Consider the following 16,572-nt stretch of genomic DNA (forward strand, 5'->3'; position numbering starts at 1 on the left):
ACTTACATTTTTCTCAGGACAACTTTCAAAATGCTTCATAGACCTATAGAATCTGGTCCCTATCTACCTTAAGAGCCATCTCCCTCCCTTCTCCCACTTATTCCCTGGGCTCTAACATATGCCTTTTCCTTCTTATTTGTGTTCCTAGAATATTTAATATCTTTCCAAACCTTTCCTCACCCTACCCCAATCCTCCTCCTCCTGTTTCTTACCTTTCAGGTCTCAGTTTTAATGTTTTATCCTTCAGGAGTCATTACCAGATGCATGCATGATCCACTCCTGAGTTAGGTCTTTCACTAAACATTCTTATGGCAACCTATGTTTTGCAATCGTAGTTTTCAAATTGCAATTTTAAAATGTTTATTTATTTAATGTATGTCCCCCCCCCACTCAATTGTTATCTCGCTGGAAGGCAGTGACCTTATCTGAATAATCACTATTCTATGGTCAGTACTTAGAAGATACCTGGCACATAGTAGGCATGTAATCAATATGCTTGAATAAATGAGTGAAGAAATCACTCTATTGAGTATCTAAGAATGCAAAGATCTCCAAAGGAAGGGTGAAAAAGAAAGACATACAAAAGACATAGGGAGTAAATAAAGAAAGTAGGTAGAGAAAAATGGGAGTGCTGAGTGTTTTTGTCTCTGTAATAACCATCACATTTGTGGCTTTCACTGGAAGCTGATTTAAAAAGCATTTCCTTTATCCCTGCTGACTCAGACCAGCTGTGAAAAAAAGTGGGGTCATTACAAAATATTCATCTCTTCAGTAGCATACCATCTTTTCCCATGTATGATGTGCATTTTTTACCCAAATTTTGGAGGGAAAAATAAGGATGTGGCATAAAACCTAAGTAGTATGCCACAGGAGCAAGGGAGTCCAGCAGGCCTCTCAGGCCTCCCAGCCCTACAGGGTTCCATTCTATGAGGATATGGGATCTGGTGGGAGCAGGGTACAGTGGCATCTACTGAGTGCCACTGTCAGGGCAGTGAGTGATGGCAGGGCTGGTGAGGTGGGCCAGGGCTGCTGGGCAAGGGCCAAGGCCTGAGGCCCAGCTGTGTGGAGGGGATCAGGAGCTCGGCTCAGGCCCCAGGGACCTGCCTGGCTGCCCTCAGGCTCAGTGGCCTCAGAAACTCCTACCCTACCAGCCATGCATGTGACCATCTCAACCCTAGCCTCTGACATGACGGGAAGGGAAGGGCTCCCAGGAGGAAAGGGAAGGGCGGCCTTCACAAAGTGGGCAGCTGCAGGAGGGCTCTGTGATCTGCCAGTTTACTAAGGGAACGTTAGCCCTCGCCAGATGTGTCTGTCTCTCCTGGCTAAGAGTCAGACACTTTTGGGGGGTGAGGGAGGTGTTTTCTTGAAAGTTTGGGCCTCAAACATGGGTGTACATTATACACAAGAGCATATTTTACATGGCAACATATGGTAATTGCCTATGGTATGTTAGAAACTGGGGACTTTAGTTCAAAGTCTTTATCATTAACTATACCATCTTTGTCATATTATTTAAATGTCTTATGCCTCGTTTTTGAAATATGATTTTGAAAGGGATTTTTAGTCTGTATCATGAACTATTTTGAAGTATTATACTGAACCCAAATGCACTCCATATAATCCTCATTAGTGCTTCACATTTTTAAATACTTATCAATGCATATTCATCACATAATGTGTGGTTTATAAGTAAAGTTCACTACTTTAAGTGTGCCTTCATCTCATTTTAAGAGATATTTCTTTGAAATATTAATAACTAGTTTTCTAACTAAAACTAGATGGAAAAATTCATGTTTGTTTTTGGCATTTAGAGGAATCTTTCTGACAGGTTATAGAAAGTCGAAATGCTATCTGTGTTTTCTAATGGATTGTATATTCGTGACTTCCTTTTATTTGAATAGGTAATTATGCCATGTTGCTAACTAAAGCTCGTGAAGGTTAAGTGGATCTCAAGTTGATTTTTTCATGTTCTTCAACAATCCATCAATAATGATATTTAATGTTTCAAGTTTGTATTGAAACTATAAGTAAGTAATGTACTGCTTATGAAGATGAGAACTTGTAATAACTTATTTGACTCAATTAGCTATGAAATACATAAATTCCTTCATCTCCAGTGCTTAACTAATACTTATCCCAGTTCTTTTTTTTTTTTTTTTTTTTGTAGAGACAGAGTTTCACTTTATTGCCCTTGGTAGAGTGCCGTGGCGTCACACGGCTCACAGCAACCTCCAACTCCTGGGCTTAGGCGATTCTCCTGCCTCAGCCTCCCGAGTAGCTGGGACTACAGGCACCCACCACAACGCCCAGCTATTTTTTTGTTGCATTTTGGCCAGGGCTGGGTTTGAACCCACCACCCTCGGTATATGGGGCTGGCACCCTGCTCACTGAGCCACAGGCACTGCCCACTTATCCCAGTTCTTAAGGAACAAGTTTTCTGTGGTAATAATTACTCTTTAAATCAAAATTAAGTAAAATGACAAACAATTTTCTCCACCTATTATTTGATGAAGTGATAACTGTTTCACCAGTTAGAGGGCAAGGATTACATTACTTATCCTCAACCAGTTTACAGACAGGTAGATATAGATAGTCAAAACCAATATAAATTGTACATAAAAATGTAAAGAAAATAACCTACTTTCTATTTTGGTACAAGCCTCTGGAGGAATTACAGCTATTTCGGGTTGAACTTTAAGTCCATACTGTTACTATATTTCTAAGGACTATAATCTATGATTTTGCATATTGTCACACAAAAACATAGATAATCTAAACTTTAGAGAATGCTGCTTAGAGCATAAATACCAGAGTAATTGTGGTCACTGCTTCCATTGGTCAGATTTTCAAATGAGTTAATGTAAATATATGTGTGGAACTTGATATATGCTTCATAAATTAATTTTGCAGATTCATGATTGAGACCAATCAGTTTCAAATTAATAACCATTTCAAAAGATTAGCATTTTACCTGCTAGTGTTTTAAAATGCTGCACGCATTTTTGTTTAACCCTACAAAGGACACTTCTGTTAGGGAGAAGATGATGTGATTTTTTTTTCTAAGCTTGAAAAAAAAATCAGAGATATTTGTCTTTGTAGAATAAGGAATTTTAAAGGTGACTAGTAAAAGTCTGAATTTCTTTCCCTGCCCTTACTTAATAAGTTTATGTGTATTAGATATGCCCCACTTTAAGGTTATATTTATTTTAGAGAATAAATGACTGAATTACTCTCATCTTGAAAGTTCTATTGTTTTCTCAGGGTTCTTCTCTTTAAATATTTCAAGGACTTCCAAGGTTGCTTGGGCAAATGGGAAGCGGTCCCTCTACATTTTGATTTCAGAATAGTCTAATCATCCTCTCCAAAGTACCCTGTTCCTTGATGCTGTTATAGCTGTGGTCACTTTTTCTGGTGGCACCAAAGGCCAGGAGATCTGGGTATTCAGGAGAAAATGCCCTTTGGCTGCTGCTTTTACGTTTCTCTTCAGTAGTTCCTTGGGGAGCTGTGTCAAGACAGGTTCTAGCATTAGTTCTACATTATGTCCATAACCCACCTTCCCATTTCACCCGAAACATGACCACAAGCTTCTCCCTCAGTGCTCTTAAAGCACATCTGAGGGCAAGCTGCCTGGACCAGTGAAGTCAATCACAATAGTCTACAACACACTTTCTAAAGTCTCGATTATATTCGGAGGTGGTGCCTATGGCTCAACGAAGTATGGCACCAGCCCCATATGCCAGAGGTGGCAGGTTCAAACCCAGCCCTGGCCAAAAAAAAAAAAAAAAGTCTCCATTATATTCACCCATAAGCCCAAGTAAGGAAGAACAATAGTCTAGTTGAAATCTCTCCTAATAAAACTGTCTTTCTCCTTCTTCTCCGTAGACTCAGTCCAGTTAAATATATACCTATTTCATGTTTTAAATAGAACAGAAATCTATAGGTAGTTATAAGCATACCTTAAATTTCTATAAGAAAATGGCATTTGGTTTCTATAAGCAAAACTTCCTATAATTACCAGAATAACCTTTCCTAAAATGCATTTTATAATAAATTACTTTTTTACCAGGCAGCCTACTACATACCTTTAAGCCTTATTTCCTTTAAAGCATATTCTTAATTTGTACTCTCTAATATGGGGAAAAAAATAAAATGCCCAGTTTTTAATTTTATCCACTACTATGTTAGAGTTCTCCAGAGAAACAGAGTTAATAGGACAGAGGTATACACACACACACACACACAAGAGAACTTATGGGAACTGGCTCACATGATTATGGAGGCTGATATGTCCTACCATCTGCCATCTGCAAACTGGAGAACCAAGAAGGTCAGTGTTGTAGTTCCGATTCAAGTCCACAGGCCTGAAAACCAGGGGAGGCCATGGTATATATCCTACTCCTAGTCTGAAAGCCTCAAAACCAGTGTTTTATAAAACACTGTGAAATTTAAGGTATGCAAGTATCAGTGTCCCAGGGCAGAAGATGGATGTGCTGGCTCTAGAACAGAGAATTTATCCTTCTGCACCTTTTTGTTCTATCAAGACCCTCAACGGATTGGATGATTTCTACCCACATTGTTGAGGGAGATCTTTTCTCAGTCTACTGATTCAAATGCCAATCTCCCCCATAAATGCCCTCACAGAAATACCCATAAATAATGTTTTACCTGATATCTTGGCATCCCTTAACCCAGTCAAGTTGACACATAAAATTAACCATGTTGTCTACTAGAGTATCTACCAAGGCAACATCCAGGTCTAAATGTACAAAACTTAAGCTCACTGGCATTCTACTTAGAAATATATTCACTGTTGCATACATAGCTTTAAAATAAAATTGATGTGATTGAAACCTACCTTGTTAGTAAAATGTATTCAAAATGTCAAGATCGGCTGGGCGCAGTGGCTCACACATTTAACCCTAGCACTCTGGGAGGCCATGGCAGGCAGATTGCTTGAGCTCAAGAGTTCGAGACCAACATGAACCAGAGCAAGACCCCATCTCTAAAAGTAGCCAGGTGTTGTGGTGGGCACCTATAGCTCTAGCTACTTGGGAGGTTGAGGCAAGATGATCACTCGAGCCCAAGAGTTTGAGGTTGCTGTGAGCTATGCTGCCATGGCACTCTACCATGGAGGACAAAGACTCTGTCTCTTAAAAAAGTCAAGATTAATAAAAATATATGAGCAAATTAAAATTTGTTCTCAAATACAGTGAAATATTACCATAAGATATTCTCAATAAATAAGATTTGTTGTGAAATTTATTTATCTTATTAAGATTCCAGTCAATGCGTCACTCATCCTGCAGTGTGCTGTTATAATGAGGCTCTCTTCCTTCAACAATTTTTTTTTTTTTTGAGACAAGCGTCTCAAGCTGTCACCCTCAGTAGCATGCTGTGGCATCACAGCTCATAGCAACCTCCAACTCTTGGGCTTAAGCGATTCTCTTGCCTCAGCCTCCCAAGTAGCTGTGACTACAGGCACCCGCCACAACTCCCGGCTATTTTTTTGTTTGTAGTTGTCATTGCTGTTTGGCAGGCCCCAGCTGGATTCGAATCTGCCAGCTCTGGTGTATGTGGCCATCACCCTAGCCTCTGAGCTACAGGCACCCAGCCCAACAGATATTTCTTAAGAAGCTATGTAGCATAGTGGTTAAGAAAATGGGTTCTGGAGCCACACTCAGCTTATTTCCATTTCTGTGAATTACCATGTGACCTTGGGCAATTTTTTTTTTTTTTGCAGTCTTTGGCTGGGGCTGGGTTTGAAACCACCACCTCCTGTATGCAGGATCGGCACCCCACTCCTTTGAGCCACAGGCACCACCCATCCTTGGGCAAATTTTTTACCTCAGAAAGCTGCTGTGAGGATTAAATGAGCTATGCCATGTGAAGCATTGCACAGTGCCTCACACAGAGTTAATTAAAAAGTAAAGGAGAGGTATAATTATTACTTTCATTGTTGAGTTTCACTTTTTTGCTACTGCTAATATTTCTTTTTTTTTTTTTTTGAGACAAAAGTCTCACTTTGTTGCCCTTTGTAGAGTGCCGAGGCGTAATAGTGATACGAGAATTTCTTCTTCAGTAGGTCCTTGGTCTCGGGGACTTGAAGGATGAACCCACAGACCACAGATCAGTGGTAAGATAAGATTTTATTAGAAAGGAATATGGAAGAAATAAAAAGCACCCGAGCTTCTGGAAGGGGGAAAGAACTAACTAGGGAGTCTCCATGTGGGCTCTTTTATCTAGGGATATTAGGTCTTGAGAATTACACTTGGCCAGGACTTGGTAGGTGGAAAAACATCTTTTCAAAGTCAATGAGTGCATTAACAAATGAATGAATGTAGTTTCTCCTCCACTAGGGCAAAGTTATCAGGTCCTTACAGTTTTGGTTTCCAAGAAGGGATTAGGGAAGTGGTTCTCAACCTTCCTAATGCTGCGACCCTTTAATACAGTTCCTCATGTTGTAGTGACCCCCAACCATAAAATTATTTTCCTTGCTACTTCCACTGGATTAGGGTGTGTGCTCACTACTCGAGGTGGAACCACCCAAAAAGCCATCTCAGACTGCTTTGTTCATGATCCTTTTAGAGCACAGAGGGTATGTCCTGGAAAAGGAGCCTGCTTGTGCCTGGAAATGGGGGTCTGATTTCTGAACTCACCTGGGCCTAGAGAATGGGGGATCCCTGTCCATCCCTGGGTGGTGGAATCCTGTATCAGTAGCTCACAGCAACCTCAAAATATTGGGCTCAAGTGATTCTCTTGCCTCAGCCTCCTGAGTGGGACTACAGGTGCCCACCACAACACCCGGCTAATTTTAGACCACTCTGGTTCAGGCTGGTCTAGAACCTATAAGCTCAGGCAGTCCACCCGCCCCAGCCTCACAGAGTGCTAGGATTACAGGCGTGAGCCACTGCGCCCAGTGCTGCTACTATTTCTAGTACATGCCAGGTACTATTCTAAGTGCTGATGGGTCAGTGGTCAATAAGAGAGTACATGGACTGTACTTTCCAGTGGGGGGAAAGGTAACCAATAAATAGGTAAATAAGCAAAATATAATCCACACAAGAGATAATAACTGATGGTGATTAAGTTCTCAGAACAAAATCAAATAGGTCAGAGAAAGAGTGACAGGAATGGATATTTTAGATTGGATGGTTGAGGAATGCCTCTCTGAGGAAGCGACGTGTGAGCTAAGATTGAATGACTCCATGGGAAAGAAACATTCTTGGCAGAGAGAATAGCAAGAGCAAAGGCCCTGATTTGTCTATGACTTTGATGTATCCAAGGAACAGAAAGAGGATAACGCAGCTAGGCATAGTACTTCAGAGGGAGAACGGCATCAGATTAGCTTGAAGATGTAGGTAAAGGAAAGATCATGAAGAGCATTATAAACCATGGGAAGGAGTTTAGATTTTATTCCATGGGTTCAGGAAGGGATTTACATTTAAGATATCAGCAGATGCTATAAAATAACATTCAAGTAGAAAAGACATGCAGACAGATGATTATGAAAGTCTGTACCTCAGGGGAGATGTTGGAGTAGGATATAAAAATTTGAGAGTTATTGTGCTCGCTTCGGCAGCACATATATTAAAATTGGAACGATACAGAGAAGATTAGCATGGCCCCTGTGCAAGGATGACACGCAAATTCGTGAAGCCTTCCATATTTTTTCCTAGAGAAAAAAAAAATGGGGTGAGTTATTTATATGATTTTTTTTTTTTTGAGACAGAGTCTGACTTTGTCACCCTTGGTAGAGTGCTGTGGTGTCAGAGCTCACAGCAACCTGAAACTCCTGGGCTCAAGTGATCCTCCTGCCTCAGCCTCCTGAGTAGCTGGGACTACAGGTACACATGACCACACCCGGCTATTTTTAGAGACAGAGTCTCGCTCTTGCTCAGGCTGGTCTCAAACCTGTGAGCTCAGGGCAGTCCACCCGCCTGAGCCTCCCAGAGTGCTAGGATCACAGGTGTGAGCCATGGCACCCGGCCTTCAATATGATATTTTAAACCATGTGAATTGCTGAAATTAACTAGACAGAATATAAGTGGAGGGCTCAGGACCAAGCCCTCGGGGTACTCTAATGGTTTACAGAAGTTGCCAGAGAAGGAGAAGAAGTAAGAGAAAAAAGTTTTAAAGCATGAGGGTGTGTGTGACAGAAAGTAAGAGAAGTGGCGAAATGTGTTATATGCTGCTGAGACCTCAAACGGAGAACAGAGGAGTGAGTGTTGGATTTGGCAACATGAAGGTCATTATCATTGTAAATAATACACTTCTCCTATATGAAAAGTGCTAGCTATCATGCCAGAGACTATCTTGATGCTCCATTGTAACCCTAGAAGAATGAGTGCCTTTTCTCTAGCTTCCACAACTCTAAAATTTGAATAGTAATATTTCTCTCCCTTTTTGAAAAGGCTGTTATGAACAATATGGTATATAATGGAAGGAAATGTATATTGTAAATGGTAAAGGCTTATATACATGCAAATTGATGATGGTGGAATTATTTGTACTATCAGATTACACACTTCTTTGGGGTGGAGATTAAGGCTTTAATGATCATTGTCAATCATAATATTTAGTGTAGTACCAACCTGGATCTTTAGTGCCTGCTCAAAAAATAAAATAAGAATTTCTCAAAGGAAATAAAGGGATGAAAGGGAATGATGTTATCCAGTTCCTTTCTTACCTGCAATCCCAGGTAGGATTTGATGATTTGGTTGCAATCGTGAAAGACGTCAGTGCTGACTCATGTCATCTATCCCTTGTACAGAGTAATCACTTGGAAGATAAGTGAAGGACATAAAGAGACTGGGCTGCTTTCTATTTGTTATTTTAAAGATCAGCCATTCCCAGAATATTTTAACTTTTCTCACTTTGGAATACAAACAGAATTGCTGAAATAATTTTTTGTTTTATAAGAACAAATTTATAAAATCGTGTATCACTACATGGACATGTTTTAGCTGGAGAAAAATTATTATGATAAATGGGGAACATACACATTTTTGCTTTTTTTGTTATCTTTGGCTTTCTCTCTGTGTTGTACAAATGTTGAGCTTTCTGAAATACACAAACAGTTTTGTGATTTGGATTGCAAATAGATTACAAGTAAGTGACCTTTGCAAAGTGTTTCTGCCTAGCACATCTCTGGCATGAATCTGTTTTATTTAGGAAAGAGACTAGAAAACTAAAGTCACATTTTCATTCTGTGCTAAGAAATGAAGACTCTTATTTCTGCTCCACTTAAAGAGGATGTTTAACTTTTCTTAAAATCAAAAAATATATGGTGACAGTCTGAAAGGTAAAATCAGAATGCATGTGAAGCTTTATGTACTCTTGCTGGGAAAAAGAAAGTACAGTCTGTCAGAAATATATTCTTTCAGGTCTACTGACATCAAAATGGACTTGAGGGTTGAAAGATTTAATGATGTCACTTGTTAGTATGAAAGGAGATGTGTTGTTAATGTGAATGCTAATACTTAAGTAGCCAAAAAAAAAAACAGAGGTAGGGGGCATCTCACTTTTAAGATCATGGTCTATTCCTTAAGTGTCGGCTGCAAAGTAATTTTCCAGAAATGGTCTGATTTCCCCATTGACTTCCATTATAAAATGAGAGCTGTGTTCCCATGGAAAATAAATTTGGCCCCAGGTTATAATAAAACACAGCTGAAGAATTCAGAAAACCTTATAAAATCAAGTTTTTCAAGGCACAATTATCAGTACCTGATAAAATAATAGCACAAAATATTAATATACCATAGTGGATCTTAAAATAGTATGCCCCAGACTGTGCTATTATCCTTCATTACAATTCCAAGTCTATTACTTTCCCATCTAAAGAAATTTGAGGTCTATAATCATTATTGATTTTTAATGGATTTAGCTCTAACTTTAATGCAGCGATTTGGTTTCCTTTATTCTTTATGGTTAGTTTGCTTACTTTTCTCTGAAACATTCTTATCAATTAACAATCAAAAATTATTAGACATATAAGAAAGACCAGAAGGAAATTCTCCAAAATATCCACAATACTTGTTTCTGAGTTGGGAATGTTACTTGACTCATTTGTTTTTATATGTCTAAGTTGTAAAAAAAGGTCATTTTCCAACTATATTGATCTTCCATAATTAGGAAATAAGTATTACAATTTCTTTGTATAAGTATACATTTGTATATAGTGAGGTATCTTTAATCGGACACATTTATATATATGGTTCATTTTATGCTTTGATAGTAATGGTTGTTATCATTATCACTTATTAAACATTTTTTAAAACAGTGGTATAATTAATTTCTAGAGATAATAGTTTGTGTGTGATTTTCTGGGACATACTACACAAAGTGTGGTCCCAGACAAGCAACATCAACATGAGCTGGGAGCTAGTTAGAAATGATAATTCTCAGGCCTCTGCAAACAGCTATCTGTGTTTTAATAGGCCCTTTCGGTGATTAAGGTACTATAGATACAGAAAATGCTCTCTAGTACTATAGGAAATTCTCTTTCCCTTTTTTTCCCTCTCCTTCTCTCCCTTTCCCTCTCCTCCCTTTCTTGCCACATGCCTCTTCTGCTTTGTAGAGGTGGAGAGATTTTTCTTACTCAATGTTAGGTTTGTGGTTGAGACTTCTATAACAAAAGACATATTAATAGGAGCAAAGCATACAAGTTTATCTAATGTACGTTTTATTTGACACAGGAGCCTTTAGAAATGAAGACCTAAAGAATCAGGGAAACAGGGCGGCACCTGTGGTTCAAAGGAGTAGGGTGACAGCCCCATATGCTGGAGGTGGAGGGTTCAAACCTAGCCCCGGCCAAAAAAAAAAAAAGAATCAGGGAAACATGTATTTTTATGCTTAGGTTTGATGGCAAGTAGACATCAGGGAAATATAATTGGACAAAGTGGGTATGATCTAATGGTGATCAACTGAAGGTTAAGGCAGGGTGGTGGGGGACTGAGTGGCAAGACCTATTTCCTCAGATTCTTCTCTGTGTCCTTATGTCTACACAAGTAAGGGCATTGCTTTCCTCCAGGTATGGGGGACAGCTCTGAAAGGAAGATCTTATGACCTGCTTCAAAGGCAGGCCAGGGAATTATTTTCTGGCCTGCCTGCTTCATGGAAAAAGGATGAGGAGAAGATCAAAGAGACCTTGATTTTGCTGTTTTCTCAAATGCCAAGGTACCATATTTTAAGGTAGTGTGTCTAGAACCCCATCACCTTCTTTTCTCTCTCTCTCTCTCTCTCTCTCTGCCTCTCCTTACCTCCATGTATGTGTGTGTATTTATAAATTCATATATAGAATTCACTGTAACTTCTTTTATCTCTATTTATATAGAATATGTGTGTTTAAAAAGAATATATATACACAGAGATGCAAAAAAAGTATGCACATTTTAAAAAAGGAAAAAATTGTATTAAAATTATACTCAAGTCACATTTGACTTCTGCAATTATAAGAGATATAAGGTACAATATACAACATAACAAATGTTATTGGTATATATTATTACAATTTTAATGTGTTTTTTAGCTTTTTTAAAATGTGTGTGTGTATATATCTATTGTTTTCTTTTCTTTTTTTTTTGCAGTTTTTGGCCGAGCTGGGTTTGAACCCGCCTCCTCCGGCATATGGGGCCGGCGCCCTACCCCTTTGAGCCACAGGCACCGCCCTATATATATTTTCTTTTTTTGGCACCCTCTGTATATTTAAAAGTTTTTTGTTGCTGCTTGTTTCCTATCCTATTCATAGAAGATATGATGCAATTTTCTGGTGTTTATGTTTTCATTTAACAAACGTTTTCTTTTCTCTTCTTTTCTTTCTTTTTTTTTTTTTTTTCTCGAGACAGACTCTCACTCTATCACCCTGAGTAGAGTGCCATGTTGTCCTTGAAGCTTACAGTAACCTCAAACCCCTGGGCTCAAGCAATCCTCTTGCCTAAGCCTCCTGAGTAGCTGGGACTACAGGTGCCTGCCACCACACACAGCTAATTTTTCTATTTTTAGTAGAGATGAGGTTTCACTCTTACTCAGGCTGGTCTCAAACTCCTGAACTCAAGCAGTACACCTGCCTTCGGCCTCCCAGAGTGCTGGGATTACAAGCTTGAGCAACCACACCCAGCCAGCAAACATTTTCTGACAAACATGTTCTGCATGGTTTTATATTGACGAGTTCTGCCTAATTTAAAGATCTTCAAAACTCACCAATATAATGACTTCAGCAAGTTACTAGGGGTTAAATTGTATACTCCATGAAATTTGTATATTGAAGTCCTAACCACCCAGCACCTCAGAATGTGACTGTATTTGGAGATAGGGCCTTTAATGAGGTAATTAAGTTAAAAGCTAGCTGTTAGAATGGGCCCTAGTCCAACATGACTGGTGTAAGAAGAGGAGGTTATGACAGAGAAAACACAGAGAAAGGGATGACTATGTAAGCAAGAAGGAGGCCATCTGCAAGACAAGAAGAGAGGCCTCAGAAGAAACCAAACCTGCTGACACCCTAATCTCAGACTTCTAGCCTCCAGAATTGTGAGAAAATAAATTTCTATCGTTTAAGCTATCCCATCTTTGGTGTGGTATCATGGCAGCCATTAGAAAAGTAATACATAAGTATTTGTGCATACAAATGTATTTCTAGAAGCAAATGCTTTAATTTAGTCAATATCTAGTACGCACCTTGAAGTTACTATTGGATCATGTTCCTTAACACAAAGTTACAGCTTTACAAAGTGTGCAAGAGACCAATATGAAAAACTGGTTACGATGCACAGCAACATGACAAAACTCTATGAGAATCTTGGAGAATACTTCATTTTTGACTCTAAGACAGTGAGCATAGAAGAGTTTTTTGGTGATCTCAGCAACTTCCGAACTCTGTTTTTGGTGAGTAATGCATCTTGAAGCATTTCAAGGCTTGCTGCTTTTATTTTTAAATGTCTTCTATTGTCATTTTATGTGCCTATTGACTGTATTGATTTCATGTTATAGTATATTAACTGGAATTGACAGATGTTTTTAACCTTTAATATGGCTTATTGAAGAGTTCTGCCTTATAAAAATTATAAGCCATGGCTGGCTTAGCATATAATGAGAACCTAAATGAATTATCTTCAGTATTAGGTATACATGGGAAATATTCTATTGAAATTTTATAGGAAATGAATGGATCGGTACTTAAATGACCCTGGTTTTTATATAACATAATAATATAATTTCACCAAATTCAAAAATAGATATCTAAAATCATCTTTTACTTAATACATTAAAATGCTATGGTTTATGAACAATTATTTTTCCTGGCATAAATGAGAAACTGATTTTGAATTGAGTTATGTAAATTACCTCAAATATCTAAAGTTTCTTTTATGATGTGGCCTCTTGTTTTAGACTGTAACTCTTGAGGACAACAGTAAATAATAGCATTAATTGTGGGTGGGCAATTAGGGCACAATTTATGACACTAGAAGGAATCAAAGGTTTTGCTGTATCTATGCTGTGGAAATGCATCTTCTCTGCATCCAACAAAGGAAAGCAGACTGTGAAGTAACAGAAAGGTATGTATAATAGTTGATATCAAACACGCAAAAAGTTCATATATTTTAAACAAGGAACTCCCGCAATAATCCCCAGAAGCAAGATCAGTTAGCAAACAAATTTCTTGAAGTTTGAAGTGTGTTTCTATCCCCAAAGCAGTGATTTGTTACATAACATTCCCTCTCTTAATCAATGCTATTGTCCCATGAAATTGTGTGATTTTAATGTGACTTGTATAATCTGTGAGATATGAATATGCGTGGAAGTCAAATTGCTTTCAGCTACTAACCCAGGAAACATAACCCAGAGCACACCCCAGCAGTTAAATAAGGAGCTTTGGTAAGAGAAACTAAATCAAAAACTTTCTGGCGGGGGAGGATGATTGGCAGAAGGAGGGAAGGCATGTGGCAGGAGCTTACCTAATGTGTACATTGTGAGGGTGTACGACATGCTCCCTGGGTGAGGGACTCTTTTGCAAATGGAATTTTATGTTGGAAATGAAAACAATGTAATCTAAAAATTTGTACCCCCATGTTAATTTGAAATAAAAAAAAAATCTTTCATCAATATGAATACCCATTTTTTTTTTGCTGAAAATATCAGCTGATTTAAGTCTTTTTCTTTTACTTTTCTTTTCTTTCCTTTTTTTTTGAGACAGAGTCTCACTATGTCACCCTTGGTAGAGTGCTGTGGCATCACAGCTCACAGCAACCTCCAACTCTTCAGCTTAAGCAATTCTCTTGCCTCAGCCTCCCAAGTAGCTGGGACTACAGGTACCTACCACAATGCCTGACTATGATTTAGGTCTTTTCCCCTTCATAGAGACACATATTTGACCTTTTAGCTGACCAATAACAAGCAGAATGTATTCTTCTGGCAATGAGAAGAGGTAAGTTCTGACCTAATGGGCACAAGGTAGGGGTATATGGCACACCTCCTGGGTGAGGGGCCCAATTACAACTTGGAGTTTACTTAACACATACAAACAATTTATCCAAATTGTACCCTCATATTAATCTGAAATTAAAAAAAACTTAAAAGCTGCAAATATGATATGAAGACATAAATACCCTGGTTATATCTACTTGGATTATGTTTATAAAGAAAGTATACTAGAAAAGAATGGGAACCAGAAAATATACTTCAGTTGACACACTGAAATGATAAATTCAATAAATTACTTTTGTAACAACAATGCCTATGAGAAAATGGAGATATAAAAATAAATATAATTAATATTGTCAATCTCCATGAAAAAGTAACTTGGTTAAACACATATTGAATCTTTTTATTTTATTTTATTTTATTTTATTTCATTATTAAATCATAGCTGTGTACATTAATGCCATCATGGGGCACCATACACTGGTTTCATAGACCATTTGACATATTTTCATCACACTGGTTAATATAGCCTTCCTGGCATTTTCTTAGTTATTATGTTAAGACATTTATATTCTACATTTATTAAGTTTCACACGTACCCTTGTAAGATGCACCGTAGGTGTAATCCCACCAATCACCTTCCCCCCCCTTCTCCCCCTTCCCCCTATTCTTGGGTTATAACAGGCTTATAGCTTTCATATGAAAGCCATAAATTAGTTGCATAGTAGGGCCGAGTACATTGGATACTTTTTCTTCCATTCTTGAGATACTTTACTAAGAAGAATATGTTCCAGCTCCATCCGTGTCAACATGAAAGAGGTAAAGTCTCCACCTTTCTTTAAGGCTGCATAATATTCCATGGTGTACATATACCACAATTTATTAATCCATTCGTGGATCAATGGGCATTTGGGCTTTTTCCATGACTTACCAATTATGAATTGGGCTGCAATAAACATTCTGGTACAAATATCTTTGTTACAATGTAATTTTTGGTCTTCTGGGTATATACCTAGTAGAGGAATTATAGGATTGAATGGCAGATCTATTTTTAGATCTCTAAGTGTTCTCCAAACATCTTTCCAAAAGGAATGTATTAATTTGCATTCCCACCAGCAGTGTAGAAGTGTTCCCTTTTCTCCACATCCATGCCAACATCTCTGGTCTTAGGATTTTGTGATATGGGCCAATCTTGCTAGAGTTAGATGATATCTCAAAGTAGTTTTGATTTGCATTTCTCGGATGATTAAGGATGATGAGCATTTTTTCATATGTCTGTAGGCCGTGCGCCTGTCTTCTTTGGAGAAGCTTCTCTTCAAGTCCTTTGCCCAGCCTGCGATGAGATCACTTGTTCTTTTCGTGCTTATACGTTTGAGTTCTCTATGGATTCTGGTTATTAAACCTTTGTCAGAGATATAACCTGCAAATATCTTCTCCCATTCTGAGGGCTATCTTCTTCCTTTACTTACTGTGTTCTTGGCTGTGCAGAAGGTTTTTAGTTTGATAAGGTCCCAGTAGTGTATTTTTGAAGCTGCTTCAATTGCCCGGGGGGTCCTCCTCATAAAATATTTGCCCAGACCAATTTCTTAAAGAGTTTTCCCTGCACTCTCTTCTAGTATTTTTATAGTTTCATGTCTTAAGTTTAAATCTTTAATCCAGTGAGAGTCTATCTTAGTTAATAATGAAAGGTGTGGGACGAGTTTCAGTCTTCTACAGGTCGCCAGCCAGTTCACCATTTGTTAAATAGGGAATCTTTTCCCCACTGAATGTTTTTAATTGGCTTGTCAAAGATCAAATAACAGTAAGTACCTGGGTTCATCTCTTGGTTCCCTATTCTGTTCCATACATCTACCTCTGTTTTTGTGCCAGTACCATGCTGTTTTGATCACTGTCGATTTATAGTATAGTCTGAGGTCCAGTAGCGTGATTCTGCCTGCTTTGTTTTTATTTCTGAGTAATGTCTTGGCTATTCGAGGTTTCTTCTGATTCCATATAAAATGAAGTATTATTTTTTCAAGATCTTTAAAGTATGACAGTGGAGCTTTAATAGAGATTGCATTAAAATTGTATATTGCTTTCAGTAGTATGGACATTTTAACAATGTTGATTCTTCCCAGCCATGAGCATGGTATGTTTTTCCATTTGTTAACATTTTCA

General features: G+C 38.3%; 1 protein-coding gene and 1 non-coding gene across 4 annotated transcripts in view; both read left to right on the forward strand.

Moving 5' to 3' along the window:
- DIAPH2 (diaphanous related formin 2) overlaps positions 1-16,572 on the forward strand; it is a 1,060,116-nt gene that overhangs the window by 762,959 nt on the left and 280,585 nt on the right. For all 3 annotated transcript variants that reach the window (XM_053581174.1, XM_053581176.1, XM_053581177.1), the window contains one exon: positions 12,715-12,879. In XM_053581174.1, coding sequence (XP_053437149.1) covers positions 12,715-12,879 — 165 coding nt within the window. The remainder of the gene's footprint in view (positions 1-12,714; positions 12,880-16,572) is intronic.
- LOC128578627 (U6 spliceosomal RNA) lies at positions 7,564-7,670 on the forward strand. Its single transcript, XR_008377766.1, has one exon. It is a non-coding gene; the product is annotated as a U6 spliceosomal RNA (small nuclear RNA).

This window comes from Nycticebus coucang, chromosome X (genome assembly GCF_027406575.1).
Source record: "Nycticebus coucang isolate mNycCou1 chromosome X, mNycCou1.pri, whole genome shotgun sequence".
In the NCBI taxonomy this organism is placed as follows: Eukaryota; Metazoa; Chordata; class Mammalia; order Primates; family Lorisidae; genus Nycticebus; species Nycticebus coucang.